The sequence below is a fragment of the Colossoma macropomum genome, unplaced genomic scaffold, assembly GCF_904425465.1.
Source record: "Colossoma macropomum unplaced genomic scaffold, Colossoma_macropomum, whole genome shotgun sequence".
Classification (NCBI taxonomy): Eukaryota; Metazoa; Chordata; class Actinopteri; order Characiformes; family Serrasalmidae; genus Colossoma; species Colossoma macropomum.
Window position 1 is genome coordinate 18583876 of NW_023494787.1, and position 27970 is coordinate 18611845.

The 27970-nt window shown below is 41.3% G+C and overlaps 1 protein-coding gene across 3 annotated transcripts in view; it reads left to right on the forward strand.

The window, feature by feature from the left end:
- znf704 (zinc finger protein 704) overlaps positions 1 to 27691 on the forward strand; it is a 29262-nt gene extending 1571 nt beyond the window's left edge. Inside the window, exons 2-9 of one of the 3 annotated variants that reach the window (XM_036566317.1) lie at positions 2469 to 2701; positions 20174 to 20277; positions 20827 to 21068; positions 22822 to 22922; positions 24113 to 24380; positions 24736 to 24846; positions 25463 to 25560; positions 25767 to 27691. In XM_036566317.1, the coding sequence (XP_036422210.1) occupies positions 2469 to 2701; positions 20174 to 20277; positions 20827 to 21068; positions 22822 to 22922; positions 24113 to 24380; positions 24736 to 24846; positions 25463 to 25560; positions 25767 to 25881 (1272 nt within the window). In that variant the 3' untranslated portion in view covers positions 25882 to 27691. The remainder of the gene's footprint in view (positions 1 to 2468; positions 2702 to 20173; positions 20278 to 20826; positions 21069 to 22821; positions 22923 to 24112; positions 24381 to 24735; positions 24847 to 25462; positions 25561 to 25766) is intronic. The other 2 variants (XM_036566319.1, XM_036566318.1) reach the window with 2 other exon arrangements.
- The last annotated feature ends 279 nt before the right edge of the window (positions 27692 to 27970 follow it).

The following is a 27970-nucleotide window of genomic DNA, read 5'->3' on the forward strand; positions in this document are numbered from 1 at the left end:
AAGCTGTTGTGCATTTGACCAGATGAGAAGTATCTTCACCAGTGTAATTTGGTGGATTTGAATGGATATATTTGACAGAATTACATATTTTGTGTTTGTCTTATTTGTCCAGGATGTTATCTAGAGCATCCTGCCAAAGATTAGCATTAATCAAAGGTGTTTTAGTCCAGACATCTTTGCCGTTTTGCACTAAACAAGGTATTGTGATCTCCACTCGCCAATAAAATAATTAGGCACTTATTTGAGACCTGAGTAGAGGAGCTGCAGCTTATTCAGACTTAAGAGTTTATTGTCTTATAGCTCAGGAGCAAAAACGTTGAACTGTAAGAAGTGCAGAAAAGTAGGAGGTGGTAGAGGATGTGAAACTCAGGTGAGGGAAAGCATCCCTGAGCAGCTGCCGTTGTGAGCTGGTGAAACGAAGTGCTTCAAACGGACGACTATTGTAAATCAGTGGCCCTGGCAGGGAGCCTGGAATCCTAAATGAGCCCTGTTCAGCTTGAGGGAATGCCACTTGTTGACTTGTTTTGCAGGGAGGGGCTTTAAGTTGAGTGCCGATACTTGTGAGCCCCGAAGACAAAGGCAGGCTGTTTTCTACCTCCCATTTTTGTTTCTGCGGTTTAGAGTCATTAATGGGTTGAAGGGTAGCTTTTTGCTGATGATAGTAATCTGTTAGTTCTGGGCTGGTATTTACAAAGCAGTAATGAGGTAGAGCTTTGAGCTTAGGTCAGATTTCTCTGTACTTATTCTGGTCGTAGACACAAAAACTCGTACTACTGAAATGGTTGGTGAATACAGACTCTGAAAGCTATCCACATAATGTGGGCTCAGCATAGATTTGACCATAATGGATGGGTAATATTACCAATACAGGCATGAAGTGGATATGCTGGTGGTGTTTGCTATGATTCCTAAAGTGCCTTTTAAAGACAGATTATCTATAGCCGTAACTTGTGATTGGCTTGACTGGACAGGATAAATAAACATGCAGTTACCAGTCTTAAGTGCTTCTTTGTTAGATGAGACCAAAGCAGTAGCAGAAAACAGAGTGAGGACTGATCAATGTTAAATGTGTGCCCTGCTGTTGCCCCAGTGAAGCGTACAAAAATGGCCCTGCATGTGAACCACTGTACAGTCTTCCATGTAGGTAGTCCACAGGCAGGGAGACGTTGTTCTTTTGTTTGATCTAATAAAATAATGGATCATTCATCTTTATGCATCATGCTTTCACATCCAATTAATACTATAGAATGAAGACATGCTTAATTTGATTAAGGCCTTGACATTGTTTTGATAAACAAAGTGTGTCTGTGCACATTGGATTATGATTTGCTCGACTGAGACTGACACAATTGAATTATGACCCATGGGCCTATTTGATCATTTTAGAGTGTGCGCCACACTGGGTGTTAACGCTGTAGTTGTCACAAACACGCGCCTGAAGGAAGGAATTGTTTTTGTCTGTCAATCAAAGAGAACGAGGCAATGAGAGGAGCATGACTAAGGACGAGAGAGAGACTAATGCGTTAATTTTATATGTAAACTTGTGAAAGCAACTTGCTGATTCTTGGCGTTGAAAGGCTGTTTTACAGCACAAACTGCTTTGACAATTCTAACTTAATCTCTTGAAAAAGTATAAACAGAACCCTGTCTTTTATGTCTTACTTTGGTGAAGTATCATATCATACTCTCTGGGAGGTAAATGGTGGTTTGTTTAAATTAAACATTGGAACATTGAATTGAATCACTTAAGACTTGTATATTACTGTTACCTTTTTTGTGGTGAAAGAGTTATTGAAGCAGGTTTTCTATTAAGCAGTCCATGTGTCTTTACCTTCGAATCATGTGTGATGAACTGGGTGATGACTCATGTTTATGGGAGATAGTGATCTGAATGGTGTATTTTGTACTGCAAGTGCGTTTGTGCATCTTTTAGCTTGCTTACTCCGTGTGTGTAATGAGTTTAGTTACAGTGTAGTAGAAACATGTATGGCTGCTATGCAGAGCAGGAGTAAAGCTCATCTGTGCATATGTGTAGCTGCCAATGGCTTTTATGCAATGGGGAAAACAGAGTTGAAAAAGGATTTAATTTTTCTTTGTTAGCAGTGCAAAAAAACTGCATAGATCCTCTTCTGCACTGCTCCCCTTTACTAAACAAATAGGTCTGCCAACTGGGGGAGGAAACATCTTGATCCATTTTGTTGCTCCAGTGTAAGCATTGATACAAGTATTAAACACTAACAGCTCAATAGCACAGAATTTGCTGGTGTGCATCTCCATTACTCTCTCATTTGCAAACAAACACACTGCAGTAGGCGTTTGTATTATGACTTGCCAGCAAGGTAAACAAGACTGTAGTCCCAGGCATTGCATTCAGGGGTGAAAGTGTTTATGTGGGGAAAAGGAGAGATGTTGCATGGGTGGAAGATATTTTCCTCCACTCAGCGGGCTGTGTCTGTGTTTTCCATTAGCAGAGCTCCTGTAACGGCGGTGAGCGGGATGGGCAAGCACAGAGCCAGAATGGTGTTGTGCAGAAGGGCGAGGTCACATTGCCCAGCCCAGAGGGGGGAGAGGATCCCCGGGTGCTGGAGCATAAACGGACAGGCCGGGCACTGGACCAGGAGAAGGACCACACCCGCTCCGTCTCTCTGCTGGAGCAGAAACGCAAGGTGGTCTCCTCCAGCATTGACGTGCCTCATGCCAGGTAGGATCGCACTGTAGAAGCAGCGCCCCTCGCTGGCAATAGAAAGTGTAAAAGAAAAGCCAATACATGAATGTGAGTGGTGTTGGGTTACTTTTCCGTCTTTCATCTGTGCACTTTGTACACCCTGATTGAAGAGATTTGAACCAAAATACTAGTGATGACTATTTATCACTATTAATTTTGTTTATTTTTTTTACAACTTTAATATTTGACAGAAACTGCTAACCTTCTTAATTAGTCATGTTTGACATATTGTAATCGTAGCATTACGTAGTTGATGTAAAGTTTATGTTTATTTATCACATGAGCAGTTTATTGGGTACATTGGCAAAGCCATATGTTCATATAGATGCAGATTCACAGACCAGTGCTTTGAATAAAGATCAAAAAAATGAATAAGGGGAAAAAAGAAAAGAACATAAAGGCATTTTTGCATAAGTTTATTTATTACTTGGGTGTTACCTAAGCACGCCTAATGTTTTTACTTGTAAATATCTACTACTTTGTTATAAATGTCAGTTTCATTAAGAAGTATTGATTGCATCAGAGCTGTTACAGGGTTTAACACGTGCTGTTATTACTGAGAGTTGTTTATATTTTTGCACACATACAGCAAGCATAAATGTCCATCAGCTGCTTTGAACCTATGCCTACTTTTTAGATGCTTCTAAAAGTGGCTTTCTGTTGTTCTTTCTGAATGAAAATACATATTTGCAGACAATTTTAGGACAGAAAAGACATTCAGTGCAGCATATAGACAGAATCTATGATATGACAGATACCCAGAAATATATATATATATATATATATATATATATAATGTATGTGTGTGTTAGCTTGTACACGTGTTCTGATGGCTGTGTATATTTTTCTGAAGGTCCCGTAAGATTTTATGTGTAATCAAATCATTATAATATTGAAAACTGAATTCAAACATTACAAAAGAGTCAGCTACCAAGAAGTAACACAATAGTTGAAGTTGTGTCTAAATATTTTTCAAAAGTGTGGCTTACCCTCATAACTGATTTGTCACCATTAACACTCTGGTGTTTATATTACCTAAGGCTGTAATTAGATCGGTGAAGGAGTGATCTTTGAGGCTCAGATGTCCCCTATAAACAACAGTTATACACTTTGGAAGGAAAATCACTGGGCCTATTTGTTGTTAAATCTTACATAAAAAAAATCTGCAGACAGAAAAATAAATGTCACATGTTTGACATGTGGCAGAAAGCCATGGGGAAGGCCCAGGCCTGTATCACGGTTTAGTTGTGGTTTGTGAGGTGCACCGTATATGCAGTGAAAGCGCAATGTTGATCTTCAAAGGTTTAGCGATCCACATTCTAGCTGTTGTTTTGCTCACTTTGGCAGCGTTGATAGGAGATCACATTAGTCATACATTTAACATTTATTTCTCACTCTCTCTCTATGCAAATCTTCAGTTGTTATGTAAAGTGGTGGCCATTTGAATTTTTAGATGGCACATTCATTTTCATGTTGATATAAATGATGATATCATGTTCGATAGGGGTGCGGGAAAAAATTGATTCTTAGATGCATCGCGATGCAGACGTGGACGATTCTGAATCGATTCACAAATGTCAAAAATCTATTTTCTAAATATTTAATTTATAACGTAATGTTGACGGAACGCAAAGGGCGGAACTTGGAAGTGGGTAAGTGCAGCGCCTAGGTTAGGTCAGGAGTCACAACCCAAATGTTAAGAAGAGCCATTTTGTCTTTTCAACAAAAATCAAACCACCTTGGGAGCCGCAACATTTATGTCCAGTATGTCTCAGTATGTGTTAATGTCCTAGTTTAGGCTAAACAATATAAACAGAAACACAGACTTACTCTGCTCTGCTTTAAGCTTTAGCTCAGCTACAGCCGCTTTTCTTCCATCTCTGCCAGAAAACTTTTCCTCAAAAGTTGAATAGTTTCTTGTAAATTGTCTCTCAGCTTTCGGCTGTTTTACGAGACTGAAGTGGCTTCTCATTCGCCAGCTTCTTGCTGAACTTTCCCGTTCCACCTTAAATTCTGACTGAGAGTGATTTAAGGTGGAACGGCAAAATTAGAAAGAGAAGTGACTTCATCTTCACAACTTTTTAGTTAGTGTTTGACAGTCTCTCGTTGCATATTTAATGTACCAGGAAACCAAGTGCGCTGCTTATAAATGCAAATGTTTGTCTGTGTTTCTCTTTTCCTTTTTTGTTCGCTACTAGCTCGGCAAAACCTCGTTGCTACATGACCTGCAGTCTTTCGCCCTCAAACCCCCCCCCCCATCACGAGACCAAAACCGAAGTTATAAAATCACTAAAGAATATATAATGTGCTGCGTTGACATCCATTACCACTGGATCTTATTTCACCGTAACAGCACATTTTAGCGCAGATGAGTGGCAGCAGCGTCTCCAAACAACAGCAGTGAATCAGAGCCTTCTAGTTCACTTGCCACATCACTTCCATTTGTTTTATTAATAAAATTAATTGGACATAAATGCATTATGGATCATTACAAATACTTTGTTTTAAAACTACCAAGTCCTCAGACAGTAAGAAAATAGAAATCATGTATAGAAAAAAAAGATGCATCGAGATGCATTGATAATCGTTTTATAATCACATCGCAGCCCTCTGAATCGTAATCGAATTGAATCGTGAGGTGCCTAAAGATTCCCACCCCTAATGTTTGATATCTCTATTACTTTAGTCAACACTTATTAAATATCTATTTGTTGTTGAATAATTCGTCTCCTCATACAATACTTTTTCTGTTTTTCATTGTGGAGACAAACTGTCATTTAAGAATGTAGTTATTTAACAATGTTTTATTTTACACAGGCATATTTACCACATGTATACCAGCACAAAGTTAAATGTCCCTATCTGTGATGTACCAGTGAAACTTCATGAATACATATTAGCAAAGCCTCACCTTAATGTCAACTGTTAAGTTTATAGAAATCACTTGCTTTAAATTACCAAAGATATACAGTACTAAACAGTAATATATAGAACTAAGCAGTTGGTATATAGTATTGAAATGATGCTGTTCTGTAGTGCACAATTAAAACCCTGTTTTGAACTGATATTTCTTAAGTGTAAAATATTTTCAGGCTTTCATATTTCTGCCTTGTAGACAAGACTGTATTACTCTCAGTGTTTACATCCAGTGTTCACTCTCATGTTTTGCTATCCATTACATAATTACATAGCGTTCGGTGTGACATTTCCAAAAGAACAGTTTGTAATAGTATATTTGTTTTTGTGTCCTTTAACAATTACATTTCCAAGTGCATCAGTGAAAACATATGCTCACCAGTTTTAACTTTGCACCTGGAAATGACAGTGATTTATCCACCCAGTTGCTCACTTTTCTGGGGAACCAGATTAACGAGTGAAGAGCTGAATTTGTTTAGAGAGCAGAAATCTCTGAAATACTTGTTCAGAAGCTGTTGTAGTCTTTCAGACATGGTTTTAGATGGATTACAGAACTATATTCCAACTGTAATTTCCCACATGGGTTATTGTGGCTTTCTTCTGGCAGGAGGCATCAGACAAACACAGAATGAGTAATGGATACTGTGGTGTGTTTATCTTTTGTGTTTATGTTATGTTTTCAGATTTCTTTCAGTTCCTGAAGAGCATAGTAATACTGTCATGCTTCCAAAACCCCATGCATATTTTTATAGCATTTCTGCTCTTAACATGGACCGTAATCAATGTATGGGCCTAAGTCCCTGTAAAGCCCCTAAGATTGTAGTGTTTTGTGTGAAATTAGTTGAACACGCAGGACTTGAATTCATGAATGGTGACATGTCCCATGATAAACTGAAGGATTAGATTTAAGTTCTGTTCAGAAGTTCAGATGTAAGTCTGACATAAGGAGTAATCTTGGATGACAAAGTGGATGACAGTGTTATTACCCTGAAATGGCGGTCCATTCTATTAAAACTGTATTTTGTTAATTTTTTTTGGACAAAGAATTGAATTTAGAGCGCATAGCAATTACAATGTTGGAGGCTGAGAACCTGGACCTTGAGGAATTTAAGTGCACTTTGCCCTCTCAGATTGTGATTGAAAAGAATAGGCCACACACCCTTGAGCTTGTGATTGCATGCCAGTCAATGGTAACCTAGATACAGAAGCATTTTAAACTCAGTGAGTTGCAGTGTATAGCACTTCAGTTACTGTAAAATGGAGAAAGAATGTGCATTGGTGGAGGGCTGAAGGTCTGTGGGACTGGGAGAATGTGGAGGTGCACCTTTCACTCACTTGTCAGCTGTTTTGGTTCTCATTATTGAGCTGAATAGCCTTGCTCATCATATTTGTTTAGACTAATTCAGCATAAACATTCTGACAGCCCTTGCAAAAAGAAATCAATAAAAAAATGTGATGACTGATCCATTTTCCCTTTCACTGCTTTCCTTAGAGAGACAATTTTATGAAAAGGTTTTTTTAGGTGCTACATCTTAGAGTTTGAAAGTGGTCGCACTTGAGGTTTACTGTTCCTGTTTGCATGGCCTGCATTGCTTTGTGTTAATCTGCCCAAGGCATTCTGTATGTGCAGATACCTTTGTCCTTCCTCTGGAACAGATGTGGGCCTTTGCTGTTCTTTTCATGCTTATGTATTTTCCCCATAGCAGGAAATGACCAATTGTAACAAGAGCTGGCGATCTGACTTGTGGCATTGGTGTTCTGAAAATTTGATGAATAGCCTTCAGACAACTAATTGCAACCTGAGGAAGTAAAGCTTGGTTTAGGGGAAGTACCGAAAAACACTCTGCTTGTTATTGAGAACTAAAAACAACAGCAGGCTCTCAACAGATTCAGGGCCTCAACAAAAGTCTTTAGTCAGCTGTGCTCAATCAAACATTTCACTTTGGAATAAGTTAAAGCAAGTGAGTTTAGCTTTGCTGACCCAAGGTTAACTTAAAACACGAACTTAACTGAGTCTGTACAACAAGCGGTAATTGCTTGGCGCTGTTCCAAAGCATGCCTCATAGAGTGCATTATCAGAGGTATTGTAGATTTCCCCAAAAACCCCCTCGCTGAGCCTGCTGTTTAGCAGCACTGTGTTGAGCTCAGGAAATGAATAGAAGCAAAACACTGGGTTTCATGCGACCTTTCAGACATGCATATGACCAGCGGTAATGGTTATGGCTTTATTTCTCTCCTCTTTTATGATTAGGTTTTTCCCTTTCTTTTTTTCTATTTTAGTACAACAGTAGGGCATACAGCGTTGAAGCAGAGTGTGAATCAGGCAGAGAAATGGGAGGCTTAGGTTGAAAAGTGTTGTTTCTCAGAAGAGAAGCTCAGTGTCTGCCAAATAAAATAATTTCCCTCCAAAAGGGACTGTGCTTGGAGTACAGCTTTGGGACCATGTGATTAGCATCTGAAAAGCACCTCTCTCTAAAGCCTGGACTTCTAAGATGCTGGACATGTTCCAGCTCACCCACAGTAAACTTCTCTCAGCAGCCCACTGGTCTCCGGCTTCTTATCAGATTGGACACAGCGCTTTTCTTTTCTGTGAGTTCCCCGAATCACACCGTGATTGAAATATTTTTGAAATACGTATCAAATTGGCTAAACTAGCAACAAACTGGTAGAATACAATTTGGACAGCAAACTGAATGTAGGGATTCTCTTTGTTGAATCTGCTGGTGGTTGGCTGTGAAGTTTGCTGGACATTGCCAATATTATAATGGTACATTTTTACACATTGAATACATTAAATCTAAAAATCTAAAAATTCTTTGTAAGACCAGGACTGCCAGCAGGTTGGCATAAGCTTTCTATAATAATTTTATAATAAGAATAACTTTGCCAGTTTGAATTTTAGTCCATGGAATAATAAGACGTAGGAGATAATAAGCCTGAGATTGTAAAGGGTTAAACATTACATACTTGTGTATTTTTAAAACAAAATAGCCCCAAAGTATATGGTATGAAGATATTTTGGATAATCACATTTAGTTTAATTTAATTTAATTATATTTGTTAATTTCTTCTTAGCATTTTTTGGGTGTTTTCACACTTGCCCCCAATACTTGAGTCTGCACCCAGGACTGATTTTAGGCTCATTTTGGTAGGGGCTCATTACCCCTGGTTTGCTTTCACACACAAGAATTCCATCCAAACTGTGGATCGATTGTGCAGTTCCATACGTCACTTTTCTGCGTGCAGGTTTGCATAATTGTAGGCACTAGTTTCATCTGTTTGCTGCTTTTTATTATTTTCCTAGGACACAAACACTCAAGCGGCAAAGAGCAGTGCTTTTTGTCCACAACAGTCTTTTTCCTGTCATCACAAAACTTACAAAGGGAAGTAACTCGAAAAGATGAAACAGTCACATTACAAAATGAACCAATAACACAACCCCACTTGCGGCACTGGGAGCGGATAGCTTTCACGTGAGCAGCGGACCGCACCAGAGTTCGCTGGAGTTTGTTTTCAAGAGGACCAGAGATAACTCTAGTGTGAAATTGCCCTTAACATGTTGAACAATATTCTTAGTTTCATTGTTATATAAAAACGGTGTTGCTAATCACATAAATCAATTGGCCTAAAAACCGGGGCCAAAAAACATCTACGAACATTTTGTTTCATCATTCAGCAAAACAGCAAAACAATAACTCATTTTCCATTGGAGGTTGTCTGCCATTGGAAGCCTATGTGTACCTTTTGGAAATTTGGCCATACTAAACCACATTGGCACTGCAGTTTGATCCAATACTGAGCTTAATCCATGTCTAGGAAACAAGACTAAAGTGTTTAACTTTGTTAGCGTTGATTGTCTTGCTGCTTGGTGAAAAAAGTCATGTAGCTACATCATTTCAGAAATCTAAATGTAAATGCCCTGGAACTGTAGTTTATATAGCTTAATGTCAGTTTCACTAGATCACATTCTGTGCTCAGTGTTTCAAACACAGCCTCACTATATTAATGCACTTTACTAAGACAAATGTGAAAGTGCTAATTGCATTTGGTAAATGTGCATTATGTTCATCAAGATGTTGAGGAAATGATCATAATGACTCTGTCAAAAAGGGACTGGCAGTAATGTACCTAATCTTTGGTGTTTAACTTCAAATAATAACAGTAAATTATTAGAATATGCTAAATTGTCCTTGCCTGTACTGCCTTGGTCACTGAGCAGGACTAATACAGACTGAGCTCTGGCTGTGTCAGAGTCAGGCTGGCAAAGTGTCATGATGTCTAGTTGCTCAAGTGTAGCCTATTAAAACAAAAACTGCATAACGCTTTCATCGTTTCTAATTACACCTATCAATTTTGACACTATAGTTAGCGACACAAATTATTGATCTTTGTCAAGCTGACAGCCTTTATTAATTAAAATGGAGATGTACCAATTAAGTTCCCTGCATGTGGCTGTCATAATTGTCCTCAGTTTAATTTGGGTGGCTCTCATCAATTTTTATCACAGTTTAGCAGGACGAGAATGGAGAGGGCTCCAGGAAAAGAATGTGACAGTAAGATATGCAGGATGCAGGAGGAGGGTGCAGGAGTACAAGAGGACATTTGCAATGCCCCTGAAGTTTTGAAATTTATGAAGATTAGGCTGAGTAAACAGTTCACATTTTACCAGAACAGTGTTGTGTATCTATATTAGACCTAGTAACTTTACTCTGGAGCCAAACCCGCAGCCTGCTAAACACCAGTTAAACTCTGAGTACTGGAGCTGCTCTTAGCAGCTGCATAACTATTTTCATAAGGAAGAAGGAAAAACTGCAATAAATTGCAAACGACATTTATTATTATATACCTCCCACAGTCTCTCAAACGTATATCAAAGTGAAAGGAAGGGATGTAACAACTATACTTCATCTTCACTAGTGATACATTGCAAAGTATTCATATAGGGTAAGGATTGTCAAAGTTGTTCAGGTAGTATGATCACAGTCGTATTTAGGGATCAGTACTCCTCTCTTTGCACATAGAGCCAAAATTAACATGTGCTAAATATATACTGCATGATTTTCAAACACTGCAAGTTTATGGGTTTGATTTATCCCTCTGTGATTGAGTTATGCTGCTCCATAACTCAAACATTGACGTTAGTATCTACCAGTGGCATTAGGGAAGATCACTTTCAGGAGGCTCTCAGCATATCCTGCACAGGTTGCAAGGTTTCTTGAACATATGAAAAGGTTAAGTCTATAAACGACTTACTGCAACTGAAATTTATAGAAAGTTAATGTGATGTTAGAAGACCACATACCGGAAAGACACATGCAACAAATGAAGCACAGCAGCCTTTGCACACAGATCTCATTATATTTCTGTACTCTGGGAGTGGTTAGTGCAGTGGATTCAGCACTAACCTCTCAATATCACTTGTTTTTACTTTTGAATCCTCTATTCTTGACTGTTGCAACACCATGCAGACATGTTTCCTGTGTATAACTGAAATGACAGTGACAAAAGTGGCTTGCTATTTGTGTCGAAATCGCATTTCACTGCTGCTCAGGGTGAAGACTCTCAGTGACATTGGTCTTGGCTGTATTTGCATAGGGAGTGTATTTATGTTTTTGTGGATGAAATGTTCTTGACTTTCATTAAAAAGTATTCCAGGTTGTTTTGCAAAATGTGTGAAGTTGCAGAAGTGCATGAGCAGGGAAAATTTTCATGAAAGAAATTTTTGAAAAAATAATTTGTTTCACTAGAGCGTCTTCATGTACAAAGGTGTGTATATATATATATAATATATATATATATATATATATATATATATATATGAGCAGTAAAGGTCAGTGAGAGGGAATATGATTGAATGGTTAGACACCCCACCAAGATTTATGATGCATGATGTTTCCACTGTAGGAAATGACAGTCCTCCATAGCATAAACTATGTGTATTGATCTGTGGAGTACAAAGCTTTTGTTTAACTTCTTGTTTGTTTTGCTTAGACAGTGATGAAAGAAATCAGGTAGAGGTAGCAGGAGAGGTCAGCTGCACTCTGATTTCAAGTAAAATTAGTAAAGCTATTTTTTTGTGCTTTCAAAGTTCTATATCATTAATTGATAGTGGTCTATAAGGAAAATAGTAAATATCAGTGTGAATTGAAAGATTTAAAGTTGAAGTCATTTTCATTTTTAAAGAAGTAATTTTGTGTGTGTTTGCTAAGGGGTCCTCGCTTTCTAGTGTAAGTTTATGGCTTTTCCGAGGGAGCTTTTTCCTACCATCCTCACCTCCCTGTTCTCAATGACCTGCCCTGATTGTCCTCACTCAGTTGAACTCCGATATTCCGGATCTCTCTACAAGTCAGTGAAGGGGAATGCAGAGGCTAAAGACACGTTAAGACGTGGGCTAAAGTGCTTTTCCGTCCACCACTCACCCGCTGAGCTGTGTGTATTATCACACTTCTGCTGATTCTCTCATTTTTGCAGCTTGAGAGGGGAAATGCTCGATGCGTTGGAGCACTTTTTCTGTGGGCTGTTTTTGTGGTGGTGACAGCTGGTACAGTCTCCTCTCTACCCCCCTTTAGGGGACGTATGGGACACCTTGTGTTTTTCTTCTCCACAGAATGTGGAGTCTTCTCTGGGCTGCCTGTGGCTGAAGCTTCTCACTGAAGTAAACAATAGAGCAGTCACGTGAGAAGCAGCAGCAGCAGCATCTGTGAAGAGAGGGGGCTGTGGCTCTTGTACACACACTGAACTTTGCTCTGCTTGGAAAGAGTGCTGTGTACACTCTGCCAGACCAGTGAGTTGCCTCCTCTCTGTGTGGAGGGCAGTTTGCATTTTGATAGCATCTGTGTGATGGAGCTGTGAAAGAGAGAATTCGCCATCTTCGCATTACCTCACAGCACAGTGTGACAGGAAAATCCGGGCCACTAACTTGCTCCTCTCTCTCGTTCTGCTGTTATTTTTCTTTTTATTTTCCCATTATTTTTATCTTCCATAAGTGCATTCTTCTACTATACTCCGGTGCTTTATGTGCTTAATAGCTTTGTTGATATGTCACTGTTACCCATGTGCAGGTTTCTGCTTTTTGTCCCTTCCCATGCACACATGCTATACCGAATTTTCAATTTCTCTCTGTAGACCTAAAACTTTTATGCAGTGATTAGTCTGTTTCTCCTATTCGCCTGTTCAGTTTTACAATCATTCTGATTTGTTTACTTTTATACTAACTAAATACTACACAAACAGCAGTCTCATTTCTGCTCTGTGCTTAATTACAGTGAGGGAGGTGAGTAGTTTGCTATGTTACTTATGTTAAAAATGGGCCAACCCCTCAGAGACTGAGTGTCCAACTCAGTGCCTTTCTCGTTCACTTCTATCAATCGCTGTCTCATAGAGATGGGCAGTATGCGGCGACCATCAAAACAACCCTCGTTCCAGCGCTTGGAGACAATGAGAGCTGTACACCCTCTTTTCTCCCTCCCTTCATCTCTCTCTCTCTCTCTCCCTCCCTCCCTCCTCTCTCTCTCTCTCTCTCTCTCTCTCTCTCTCTCTCACGCCCTCTCTTCAGTAGGGAAGAGCCCCTCTCACTCCCCCTCCTCCCTCTCTCTCGCTCCCTCTCCCTTGCTCACTCTCTCCCTTTGTCTCCCGGCTCACATGTTTTTCTGCTCTGCAGGAGAGACGTTAGTCCTCTGCTGTGCAGGGCATTGTGCAGTGCCGCTTCTCCCACTCACATTTACATAAGGATGCTGAGGAGGAACACCAGCCTACTGGCTGCACCTTGACCAGTGCATCTGCTACTGATTACCATCTGTGCAGGCACGCAAGCCATCAGCACCAGTCGTTGACAAGTTGTTGTTCCTGTTTTTGTTGTTGATTATGTGGTGCATTGACTCTGCTTTGCATGTTTTCGTTCACTTTCATTTACGTAAAGATGGAGGATCAAGTGATGTGAACAATGTAAATCACAGGGAGCATGCTACTCATCATGAGGATGAGTGTCCCCTGTCTCACACACGCTGATTCAGTGGTCCCTTTTATACGGAACACATCAACTCCAGTGAAACCTCAAGCAACGACAGTAGATAAATTTTAGTGTTAGGCTTCTATTAGCTGTGCTTAGGCATAGAGGGGGAGGAGTGGGTTCCTCTAACGATGGCAAATTAATCATATGTTGATGTCCACTGGATGGAAACAGAGTTGCTTTGTGGCTGTAATCACAGGCAACTCTTCACCCCTAACGGTCCTCCTGCCATCTTTACTGTGCCCTGAAGGCCTCTTTGTGTAGGCTGTGTGAAGCATTAAGCCCAGCGGAGCTCACCATAACACCCCTTGCACACTACGTAACCTGTTTTTGCCCTCATTGTGGAAGTAAATGTTCAAAGAACAGGATCTTTGCTGGGATCTTCATCCTAAAATGATGTGAATATGATGAAGCCATAATGTCCCACCTGCCTCCATGCCTCCCCGCCCGTCAGCTCCATCTGACAAAGGTTGAGTGTGTTTTATGGGGCTCTTTCTACTCCCTACAATGTAGTGGCAAGCGCACCTCTCTTTCTCCATCATGAAGACTCTCTGGGGATTTAGAGGGACGCTGCGGGGGGATGGGGGTCACATGCAATGTGAGAGATGGTGAGGGTTTCAGAACCAGGCTGTGGTTACAGAGAGGTCAGAAGAGCAAGCTTGAAACACCAAAGGAACAGAGAGGTAGAGGGTCATAGGAATCAGGTTGTCAACCTCACGCTCATTTGTGCTGCAACCAGTATAGGAAGAATAAGGTGACACATCTACCACACAGGCTCACATCCATCACATAATCCTTAAAAGAACCAAGTAGTTGCAAAAAAAAAAAGCCTCTCTGTTCTGAGTACAGTTTGTGTCGCCAGGTCAGCTTTATTACACAGTGAGTGTGCTTGGCGAAAGGCAGTGGCAGCGGCAGTGGTGGGGGCTCTGACATCGTTGGAGCAGCAGCCACTGTGGTGCTTGTAACAGCTCGTTCAGCTGCCTTTGTTCACATCAGCGTCTTTTTCTCTCTCACCTCTCTCCCTATCTTTATCTCCTCCTTACCCTGCGTTCACGCCGGCAATGACTTTTCGCCTCTTGTCGCCCAAATCGCTGGTCACTCATCGCCTGAACTTGATCGGACTGTTGGTTGCCATGGTTTCACTGATGACAAGTACAAATCAGATGCATTCCCACTAAAAATAAAAATCCCAGACATCGCTTGTCTACAGATTTAATCCCTGTATAGTATCTCACTGTCTTTGCAGTCAGTATATGAAGAAAACAATGTTGGTCAATGCAGTTGTTGATTCCTTATGATCTATTTGTGGCAAAAGCACCGCCACCATCCTGCCCCCTATAGTAGCAACCAATATCTAGGAACCAAAAAGGGGACACACTGTTTCACACTGACACAGTGGCACCACCATTCTCATTAACCAATGGCAGTCGCCACATCACTTCACTTCTAACAGGTTGCTGACTCCACCCACTTCATGTTGCCAGTGTCCACGCTGCCTCCTGTCACCAAATATCATCAGCTTTCATTGAAAATGAATGAATTCTGGCCACTTTGTAGTTTCGCGTCACAGCTGGTGTGAGTGCAGGGTTAGGAGCAAAAGGAGATTGCTAAACCAATCCGTATTCCCACTGCTCATTTAGCTGGACAGAAACATTCTCACTGTCATTGTCTCTGGATCCATCACAGAAGCAATTGTGCTGTGCTGCGTGGCCCCAGAGCCAGCTTTTTTTCCAGTGATCAGGTACTCAGCCAACTGCTGGTCATATCGCAGTCAGCTCAGAGCATAGGGATGGTTCTACACTGATGCCATTAGTGACACCATTCATGAAAGTCATCACTCTGTCTCATGTTGCAGTGGATAATACACATGGCTAGCTTCCATGCTTGTCTTTCCTTTAAGCTGTAACAGGCTTAAGGGGTGTATTTATTTTCCCACATGACTGTAGAACAAATTGTTTACCTACAAAATAACCGGGCATGCTTTTTTTCGTTCCCTGCAGCAGTTTGATGCAGATATTTTCTTTTGTTCCCTTTAAAGTGTAATCTCACTGTGGGACATGAGCTCCATTTTGAGTTTGATGTGGGAATATTTGAGCACAAGCCTTTACTGCACATCTGTTTAACATGGCTTTAGAAATCTCCCTGATTCTGATTATGCTTGGCTCCCTTGCATCAAGAGAAAATTGGTCATGAGTGTCACAACACAGAATACAGCAGAAAGCAAAAACAGCATGGGGTGGGGGCAGAGCTATAAATAGAGGACAGGCAGACATTGTAGAGCTGTGTTGTATTTTGTCTGCCTGCAGATTAGAAAGTAAACAAGGCTATCACATAGTAAAGTGAAATCATTGTTTGACACAGGCCCTGCCTTGGGCTGTAAGCCAGCTTCCAGCCACATGGTACTTCCTTACTAGGGAGTTGCTCCATGCATATGTAGGTTTCTGTGTGTGATTTTGAGAAGGAGGCTGTCTTTGGCAGGCCGCCAGCCACTGGGATTGCGGGGCTGCCTTGAGCCTCCTTGTAATGACCGACAGTAACCCTGGGGCCCATGGCTCGGCACAGCTTGTGCAGCCTCTCTCCGTCCGCATGTGTGAGGAGAAAGCCTCTGGGGCCAGGCAACAGTTAGTGCAATACAGGGAGGGGAGGGATAGGGTCCGCAAAGCATGGCACCAAGAACAAAGAACAGGCATAAGTTAATGCTCTCTACATGGACATGCAAAGAAAAGGCCTGCAGTAATACGAGTTTATAGATAATAAATGTTTTAATCTTTATTTTAGCCAGACCTGTTAGAAGGGATACCGTAAGACTCATAGATTCTCTGGAGTAATTATTCTCCCCATGAAATCATTTAGTTTAAAATGACTGGCTTAAAATAACACTACCCCACCACTTGTTAAGGATCTCAATGTCTTCACAACATAAGTGCAGTGGCTTTCATCATCTAATGCACATGTGGCTGAAGCACACCAAAATGTACCACAGAAATATATTCCATTCCTCATAATCAACTGGGGAGCACTGTATAGGCCCTTATTATGGCTGAAATTGGAGACTGTTCAGCAAATCTTCCCAGGGGATGTAGACTTGAGATTTGGGGACTGTGAAAGCGAAGAGTTGTTTCTCCATTCATGCTTGGAACACAGGACATAGATGGGGAAACCAGTGTGGATTTTTTAAACTGGAAATGTAGAGTTGTAATGTTTAACAATAGGGTGTGAATTTTGCAAGGGTTCTCTTCTAGCTGCCTTTGGTTTGTATCTCCAGAACCCTGAACTGCATGTTGGAGAGGCAGCAGTGCACATGGTTGAAGGTGAAATATGGAGCAAGTCTGGGTGCTCTCAGCCTTCTCTAAAGAAACTCTTTGTTCCCCTGCAAGGACTGGATCTTCTAATCTAACTCATGCATCCACATCATCATAAAAGAACAATAAAATGTGACATTATTACATAGTACTCAAAAACCCTCCTTATACACTAATGTCCCTGTTACATTTGTAAGCAGCCTGTGAAAGCAGTTCAGCGTTGTAGGGTACTGGTTCTGCAGATCACATGTCTTTGCAAGAATTTTACTAATATTCCCATTTTTAATAATGGTTAGAATGGTTAAATGGTTTGCTATCTTCTGAGCTGCATACTTTTGGAAACCAGTGGATCAGAATGGAGATAACAATTTACATTTTTTTTTTTAAAGAGAAATAGTTCTGATTGTGACATGCTTATTCTAAGATGTTATTATAGGCCACATGCCTTGGTGTGTTTCTGTATTTTTGGTTACCAACTCTCTGTATCTGCCTACACATATTTACTTATTTACCTATGTGCAGCCTTAAGTGAATGTATCTGCTTGTCAGAAATGATAGACTCTTGCATGTTTACCAGAAATTAACATTTATAACAGTTTGTCCTTCATGCATATTTCCTTGTGTAATATATAGATGTTTGAATGTGGGTGGCTGTATGATTACCTGTTATAAGAGTAAAAAGTGCTTGAGGTGGGAGGCTCGAGGGGTCTGATTTATTATCCATTATTCAGGAGGAAATGAGCGTCATAGCCCAGTGACTGTAATAAACAATGGATTGCCCAGCCGAAGTTGGCTTCAAAGCTTTCCTCCCTCCTGCTTTCTGCATTTTATCTCGGCTCTAAGCAGTGCAGGGGAGGAGCAGTGGGTGTGGGTAGGTTGGTGGTGTTGGGTTTTTGGGGGAATTCCCCTATGCTTGTTAAACTACTTCGTTATTTTTGAGTGATGAGTGTTCAGTGATGCTGAAACACACTCTAGATATGACTCTGAACAAAGGCCGACTGTAATATGCTTTGAGAAGCTTTTTTCTGTTGAGGAATGTGGAATTTATTTACAGAAAGTCTAAGTGGCATGAAATAAATTTCATCACTAAATGAATATACACTGCTGTATTGTACCTTAAATCTCAAAGATACAGCAGCCTGTCTGGAACAGCTACTGTGGGAGCTGAAAGTTGCAATAAACGTGCTATATTATAGTTTGTGGGTGTGATCTTGGTGCATGTATCTATACTCTGATACTTCAGTGGCAGTGAAGCAACAGGTGATGGGTGAGTGGTTTAGGAGAGAGGCCAAAGGAACAATACAGATCAGGGAACACAGTAACATAATCAGTTGTTGTTATTATTGTTCCCCCCTAAATCAGTGTTGTGTTTGAAACTGGAACCATCTTTCTGGCTCTTTGGCACTTCGGCTATGGGTTTCTCAAAGGGACTCTTACAGACAAAGGTCCAGATGTCTGTGAGAGCAGCACTGCCTGGGTGGGGGGATTGCATTTCACCAGCCGCCAGCACAGCCATTTGTTTTGTGAGTTTGGACAGACACAAAAAGTTGACACATCTGTCCAGCAATCTGCAGCAGATGTCAGCAGACTGCCTCCCTCTGGCTGGTGGCCATCTTACCCATTTACCTACACACCAAAAACTTGCTAATGCTTAGCCTGCTGCAAATGAGGGTGGCCTTGGGCTGGATTACAGGACAGGCATATACCCTCAAGACAGGGTAATTTATACTCATACTTATATGTACCTCTGGGCTATTATTTTACCCCCCCTCCTCTCTGTTAGTAGTTTTGATTTGTTCACCTTCTGGGTGTAATAAGATACAGAAGATGTCAGTAGTTTTATCTCCCATGTTCAGACATGGGTTGATATTGGGCCCAGCTTTTTTAAAGGGTCACATGGTTCAGTTTTCCAGCTCCATAGTTGAATGTACACTGTTACAAGGAATAATGTTTTATGAGAAGATGTCATACAGATTACAAAAATTTTAAGCTGTTTCTGTCCATGTCACACTGCTTCATCATACAATAACCATCATACTAACTCTTTGTATGTGGCAGCTAAGGTGTCTTGGTATGCTTTCAATACCTCCATGCATTAGACATTCATTTAGCTAGATTTACTCTTTGTCCCATTAAAGATGACACTTTGTCTCTTATCGAATGTATCATGTTCAGTTTAACTTTTTAATTACCATCTCATAAGTATGGGCCTGTGCTGCTATTATGACTTGATAAGGGCACTAATGACAAATGTGCTTTGAAGCTTTAAATATCGCTTTTGGTGAGTAGCAGTATTTCACATAATAATTACACAGGTTCTAATGTGTTTTTTTTAATTTACAGTATTTCACTGGCATGAAGGTATTAAGAGTGTTAATTAGATGCTGCTCAGGGATGTCTCTGTGGCATTATCTCAAGGTTCTGTCATGCTGTGATGCCTCATTGCGCCTTTCCAAGGTGACCAGGAAGTAGCTGTGTGAGTGGGGTCCTGGGAAAAGTGCTACTGGAAAAGGAGAGTTGCTGTTGATTTATATGAAAGCTGTAATGACATCATTTTCATCATACAGGGGTCATAAATTAGACTGTCTTTAATGGAGGTTCAGGAGCTTGTTTGTCAGCCTGAGGTCTCTCTCTTCCTCTTATGGGACTGGGATCTGGATCCTTCTCGTGCTGGGGCTGCACTATACTCTGATGTGGGCAAGACTGCTCAGGTGTTCCTCTGAGGTTCCCATGAGGTTCTGCATTTGTGAGAGCTGACAGATGAAAAGATTGATTACACTCTTCACACATCAGTACATCCATTCTCCTTCCTTTGATAATAATATAGAATTCACCAGTGTGCATTTTTTATGGTGTCCTTCCTTGCATAAATGGCTGGAACAGCTAGCTCAGGCCCTTGTCTTTTTGTTTTGTGTTTTATTTTTTCACATAACCCAACATAAACCCATCCAGCTCAGAAAAAATGTTTGCCTCAAAGATGTCATCGTTTGTCTAGCTTAAAGAAATGTTCCAGTGTTTTGACATGGCGATGCCACATCATCTATCACTGCAAATGTTACATTTCTGTCTATCGTTCTAACGTTGACATTTCAGAGGTGTCCAGGATGAAGAGTGAAGCTGTTGGCATGGAAGCATACAGCCTCCCTGGTGTAGAGGTTTTATGTTCTGAATAAATGGCCCAGTTAAATACACTGCAGTAAGGTTTATTCTTTATTTTAACAGGAAATCAGAAGAGGAGGTGGACATGGACAAAGTGACTGCTGCCATGGTGCTGACAAGTTTGTCCACTAGTCCTCTGGTGCGGAGTCCTCCGGTCAAAGTTAGCGGTAAGTGCACTGCACTGGACTGAATGCTGCTCACTCGCTTAGTCTTCTCTGCAGAGCCACATCTTACAGCTGCAGCAGCGCGTGGTTTTCGCTCAGCAGTTTCCTGTTTTTTTGCTGTCACACAGCCTTGACACTGCAGTGCACTGAAGTTGATCCCCCATCATGATTTAGCTGCTAGGGTTATGTTGTGTTAACATTATTCTCCTTTAAAGTCAGTCTTGAGCCCTGTAAAGTTGCAACAGTTTAAGTACTGGGTTGCATAATAGTTGCAAAGAAAGACTAGGTAGAGCCAAGAATTTATAAATGTATTTATAGATAACTGTAAACTATGTAATAAACAAAAGTCAGTTTCTAAACCTGGTTATAGTTTATTCTACGGTCTTAAGCAATTTACACATTTTTGGAATAATAACAGCATATCCGGAGTTGTCATGTATGTGTGTGTGTGTGTGTGTGTGTGTGTGTGTGTGTGTGTGTGTGTGTATGTATGTATGTATGTATGTATGTATGTATTTATTTGTTTATTTATTTACTGCTGTTTGTCTCCAGAGGGTCTCAATGGCTCCTGGAAGGATGGAGGCTTCACCCCGTCTAGTTACAGCAGCAGTGGCTGCTGGAGCTGGAGTGCTCCGAGTGACCAGTCCAACCCCTCCACGCCTTCCCCGCCGCTGTCAGCTGACAGTTTCAAACCCTTCCGCATGCCCAGCCTCAATGGGCCGCAAGATGACGCTCTGGATGAGCAGGATGGGAGCAGCCTGCTGTTTGATGAACCCATTCCTCGCAAACGCAAGGTGAGCCACTGCCTCTAAACCTGCCCAGATTTGATTTGACATCACTTGTGGACTGAGGAAGATAAGTTTGCATACAACAGCACAAAGGTGGCCATTCTACATCCTGTCACCCTGAGCTGGAACCATCATAATGCTAATATAATTGTGCAAGAGGAAAAAAAAGAGTTTTCTGATTGCGTTTATGTGTTATGAGAGATCCCAGAATGTGTGTGTTTATGTGTATTTGTGTGTGCTGTTTTTGTTTATGCAAGATGGCTCCTACTTCCTCAGTTCAGTGTGTGGTGTGGTGAATGTGAAAGATGATTCTCTGACTTAGAAATCTCTGTTAAAGTAAAGAAGGTGGTGGGAAAGTGTTGAAGGCACAGTGCTACATCTTGTGTTTGCTTACTTCTGAAGCCATTGTTGTCTGCACTGTGCTCATTATGTTGCTGAATGATTTAAGATGAATGATTTGGGATGTAGCGCAAAGCGACAGCCTGCACCCACACATACCAAGATGTTTTCTTACAATAGCATAGTGAGAAAGTCGCTCACTCATCCCTTTTCTAGGCTCTTATCTACTTTATCTCTCTGTTCAGCACACTGACAACACGCGGATACCAGTTTCTGTCATTCTTCCCTCATTTATGGGAATGAATGCCTCCGTTATCTCCTGCACTGTCTCACTGCCTTATCTCGGATGCAGGATTCCACCACCGCAGCAGTGCTGGTGTTTGTCATCTCCTTGCCACCATTATCCCTGTACCCACAGTCATCTGTCCTGCTTAATTACACTGAAGCCACACATACAACTGCCTGGCGTTAAAATAAATGATTTTAAAACCTTCCCTGGCAAACATTAAAATGCAGCTGGACTTTCATGCGGATCAATAAAGTTTCCTATGTAAGTGAAAGAACATCACCATGATAAAATCGTGAATAAATGCTGATCCTAAAGAAGTGATAGACAGTGAGTTAGAAATCGAAAGAGGGAGGCAGGGAAAAGTAATACTGAAAATCAAAATGGAAAAAGAATCACTGTTTGAAGTAGATGCTAAATCTGTACAAATATGTAGAAGTTTATTTGTTACCCACTGGACCACAAATGAGTCATATCCTCTGGTGTTTCTGGGCAAGAACTGGTAAAGCTGATGGCAGTTAAGAAACAGTCATATGCAGTGCTGTTTTCTAAGTAAGAAAGCGGAGTGGAGTTTTGTGCTCTTAATTAGATGCTGGTTACTGGCAGTGGGACGTGCAGTGTCCAGGGATGAGAAACGCACACAGCTATGTGTGCCAAACTAGAGCAATGACCTTCTCTTGGAAATTAAATTAGTGCATTGACAAGGTAAACAGGCGGCTGCATGACACACATCATAATAGCATATGGCCAGGGACTGAGGCATTAAAACACTTTATCCTTCTGGCTTTCAACTTGAAAACAATTGCTGTACGGAAGCAATTGCTCTTCAAAGAGAATGCTGTAATTAGTGTGGACAGATTGTGTGAAAAATCACACAGCCCAAAAAAGGACACTTGTATATTGTCACTCTCACTACCCGCCAATTACCAGGTTCTCTGGCCTCGGACAGGGAGTTGAGCAGCCAGCGGGTGTCTGCCGCTCTCTGGAAGGCTTGTGGAGGAAGAGTGAGATAAAGTGAATCTTTCTTCTCAGCCCTCCGTGTCAGGTCTTTGTTAATCTGTGAGCGTGTGGGAGAGGGACTCTGTAGCAGAAAGATGGATTAGTGGTCTCACTGTGTGCCTCTGTCTTGGGCAGAACTCCATGAAGGTGATGTTCAAGTGTCTGTGGAAGAACTGTGGCAAGGTACTGAGCACTGCAGCGGGAATCCAGAGGCACATTCGAACTGTACATCTCAGGTAAGAGATGCAGGCATTCACAAACTCAAAATGGAGACAATTGAAACATCCATAATTAAACAAAAAACATATCATCACATTAATGCTTGTCATGCACACTTTTTAGAATGCTTACTATCACTAGCAGCGCAAGTCACACACACACACACATACACGGTCAGAGCTGACAGGCATTACATTGAACTCATGATATCCTTTAGTGAGAGATAAGAAAATCTAACTTAGTATAGTAAATCATGATAGACAGGATTATCACCAAGGTTATGGTTTTGTGGCTGGGTATAAGGCATAGTTGTTAGACCTAGGGATGCACAATGATACTAAAATCTTTTTTTTTTTTGGCAGATATTTGCTTTAAATTATTATTATAAAAGATTATTGGCGTGTGATGTATTCCAAATCGATATCTTTTGACAGAACATTTAGGTGGCACTGGCTTACTGCTAGAATATCTGCATTTGATTCATTTTACTGTATTTGTAACTCTCTACAAATATATGTTACATATTTCTGTAATTCTAATGCAGGTATATATAGTCCCAGTTTCTATGTTTTATAAATGTTAGTGTATCGTCATCAAAATCTGCAGATATGTACATGAAAAATATTTAATATCGGCCCACAATTTTCAAATTGGTGTATACCTAGTTAGAACTCCACTCTCTGAGTGTCAGCACACTGCACAGATAAATTTTCTACCTGAACGCACCTCATTAAACTCTGCAGATAATTACAGAACTTGTTATGAATTAGTTCAGGGACAACACAACAATGTACTGTGCTGCACCCCTACAGGACTTTGACATCTCTCATTCACAGTAATGACAAGTAAAGTAAATCAGACCTCCACAGGTTTCAAAAACGTTACAACAAATTAGTGAAGGATTTAAGTACTTTGTGTTTCAGCTAGGCTCTAAAATATACTGAACACCCGAACAGTTTTCAATATATTGTATTCAATATATAAAGCTTTAGTGAAATGCATTGTATTCTAAACCTTTTGATTTTATTTGCATGCAGTATAATATGGGGTCTAATAGTAGATGCTCATTAAACTGACAGTAATTACCAAGTAATTGATGAAGGAAAGTGAAGTGGTGGTCATAAAAATAATTAGAGTAGCAGCCAAAGAATTATCATGCAAATGAGATGATGTTATAACCTTTCTTCGTCCTCCTCCTCCTCCTCAGTCGCAACTGTGACTCCGAGTGCAGTGACGGTGAGGAAGATTTCTACTACACTGAGATTAAGCTGAACACAGACTCAGTGGCTGATGGCCTGAGTAGTCTGTCCCCCGTGTCTCCCTCTGTTGTGTCACCTCCGCCAGCCGCAGAACAGAAATGGGCTGACACCTCCAACGGCAACAGTGGGACCAAGAACGAAAGCAGCAGTTCCACCCCACTCAGCCGCTCTGCCCCTAGCGCCCTCTACCTAGTGCACACTGACCACGCCTACCAGGTATGGACAAACACTTGCATCCAGTCAGGTTGAGCACACTTCAGAAGAACCAGTATGTGTTTGACGACAACTAAATGGTTAGTAAATGGGTAAACATGTTTATCAGAAAGTATATTTACACTGTTTTTGTACCAAGCTAACATCAGCTAGAGTAGTTAGCTTAGCCTTTTCAGTCACATCCTTAGCAACATGTCCTTGACCACACACTCACATTAAGGCTCCAGTGTTTCAGAGTGGCACGGTGTAATATGTATACATACTGACAAATCTGTAAAACCATAACATTTTTTTAAAACATTAAAGATATAGCCTGTTCAAAGCCAGTATGACTCCAGCCCCTGCTCTCCCTCCACAGGCCACGGCCCCAGTCACCATTCCTTCCACCAGCTCGGCTGGCTTCACTCCCTGCAGCAACAGTTTCAGCATCTCCTGGCAGTCCCCACCCGTTACCTTCACTGGCACCCCTGTGAGTACATATCCACACATGCACTGCTTTGAGCTCTGCTGTCATTCATACTCATGCTGGCAGTGAGGTATTTGTCTTATGCCCAGTTTGACCCACACATTCAAAAGCATAGTCAGCTAAAGACCAAACACCTTCACAGACAATTTAGAAGTTTATCATAATCATAGATGCTCATTGTAGCTCTGCCCCATCACGCACAGTCATGTCCAATATAATCCATCCATCACTTACGACTGCACCCCTTAGTGGAACCTCAACACTGGGTTGACCTCAGCTTGCACAGTTTATCAATACCACATGTACATGCTCAGGCACAAACACAACGGCACCATAATATACCCAGCTTTGCTCTGCAAGAGAACTCAAGTTTTAGCTGGTTTACTTGCCAATACCTACTACAGCAAGCTAAATATTCCAATGTTTACCTTCACCTCCTAGAGACACTCACATACACATCAAATACGATCACATTTTCTCTTAGTCTGGCCTTAGAATAGACTTTGTCTTTTGGAATAAATATGTTGTCTTTTCACTTATTGAAATGTATGTCTGTTCCATATGACAGATGGTGTGCAGTACTTTCACTTTGTTTTAAATGAGTTTAATTGTGTTGCAGGCCTCTCCCACTCACAGTCGCACACAGGGATTTAGTGAGCAGCGCTCTCAGACCATTGCAGTGCTTTCATCTCCCCCACGAGCCACAGGTTCACTCAGGTACTGCCCTCTATCCTTCTACACTCACGTTTACTTGCACTCTCAGAACCTACAAACTGTACAGGGTGTTTTTCCTCAGACTTCACCAGTTGACATGTCTGTGTGTGATATATTAAGTGATATATTGATAAAAAATTAAAGTCCTGTGTAGTATTTTCTCTAGCGTGACTGAGTTTTCAGTGCTGTTTGTGTCTGTGCATATCCAGCAGGAAGTCCCGAGGCGAGGGCAAGAAGTGCCGCAAGGTGTACGGGATGGAGAACAGAGACATGTGGTGCACTGCGTGCCGCTGGAAGAAAGCCTGCCAGAGGTTCGTGGATTGAGTCGTGTCTGGCTGCCATATAAATGGGGCGGGGCTTCTCTTGCATGCATAACGTATTTCTTTTTGCCCCGCCTCCTACGCCACGATCCCTCGTGTCCTGGTCTGGACCCAGGAACTGAACTCTTAACATTCCCTCCCAAACCTGTGCATCCCACCCACCCAGAGAGGCAAGTAGCTCTCCTGTGCGAATAAAAGAGAAAACTTTCATGTGATCCATTTGTCTTTTTGTTTTTGGAAGTCTGGCTGTAAAACAGTACTGGAGGCACCAGTGATGTGACCAATCGTAGCCCAAGCTTTTTTCTAAAGGAGAGGAACACTCTTTGAGAATGCAAAAAGATGGAGTAGGGGAAAGGTCCTTGTTTTCCATGAACACTTTTCCACTCTGCATTTCAGCAGGGCTAAAGGCTGGCCAGCCAGACACCCCAGACTCCCTCCATTCCTCCTCCAAGAGAATGTACTGCTGTGGGGGCTTGTGTTGTGAAAGGGAGGGGGAGGAGGAGCTCCCCCTAGTGGAAACGGATCAATGCAAAAAAATATATAAAAAAGTCTAGGGGAGCCAAGTGGACGGAATACTTACAGCTACCCCTTTTCTTCCTTATTGTCACAAGCAATTACACCCATGAGGGAGAGACAGTTTTCTATCTCAGTTTTATATATCTCATTTCTTTCAGGGATGCGATGACTGAAAGCAAAACCAGCAGCTACATTTAACAGCAGTGAAGGTAATGGTTTTTGTCACAGGAATAATCTACCTGCAACCAAAAAGGATTTGTTTTTTATGTGCCATTTCTCTTTATTTGGTCTTTGTTTATATACTCAGTGATACACGATAAAGTACAAAGACTGATATACTAATTACAACCCAACATAGCAGACTAGTGGCGAAGCGGACCACAGCTCGAGCCGTACTGAGGCGCCCACTCAGACCATCTTGTTTTCCATCATTCTCCATCTGAGGCATGAACTCTATTCATTGTACATTTAGTGAGAAGGCCAGCACGCCACATCTGCCACCTGTGGAGGGTCATCCAGATGCCGAGCTGAGTGCACAGGTATGCCTGTGAAAGCTTGGAGAGGCAGCCCATTTACCTCTTAGAGTAAAAGAGCTTGATCTCCTCTCACCTTTTTCCTGACCTCATACATTTATGTAGGAAGTAATAAAAGTTACAGCACTTACCACGTCCGCCCCATGCCAGCCCTCCCCCGGCGTAGGAGCTCACTCAGTGGGCAGGCAAGCGGGAAGCTGGAAGCACTTGAGTGTGTTCTGTTATTCGTCTGTGATTGATAGAGTATTGTGTAACTGCACTGCACGCTGCACTCAGAACGGTCATGTGAGGAGGACACGTGTTGCACGGGGCTTTTCTACATGCTGTTTCAAGTGATGGAGACTGGATGCGGAGGGGCTTCCTTTAGTCCAGTGTGTCGTCTTGGACTCATCACCTGTGTGATGCCAGCATGGATGTCTTATTGAGTTTTACACAAGAAGAAAACGGCTGCTCGGCTGGCAGTTGCAAGTTCTCTGGCACTGTTCCTTTGATGCAGCATCGTATTAAACCATCCAAAACACCAGCTTATAAACTGACTCCCAAACGCACACACCCCACTGCTCAGTCCCTGTATTACCTCCTTCATTATTCTTCTGTTTTATCCCTAAAATGTTTCTTTTTCATGTGTGCTACTATCAGGATGTTCATGTATGTAGTTTTGATCTAAGCTAAATGTTTTCCTTTGAAAGCTACACTGAGCAATTTTACATAACCATGGGAACAAAGATGCATCTGTACAGGTGAGGTGAACAAATTCAAATCTGAAAGTGTAAAGAGCATTTTGGATGAGAGAGGTTTTTTTTCCCTTAATAAATCATTATGCATTCTTTCTTAAGTGATGTTTCTATAGAGTATACAATACTTTAAGATGAAAGAAAACTGCCATTCTACTATGTGAATTTCATTGTTGCTTAAAAAAGTAAATGCCTATATAAAATATATCTATATAAGCTACAGAATTCATGTTTATATGTTACCTTTAAGTGAAGTGATACATTTTTGAGAAACACATTATTTGAAGGCTAAGTACATGGGAACTTCATA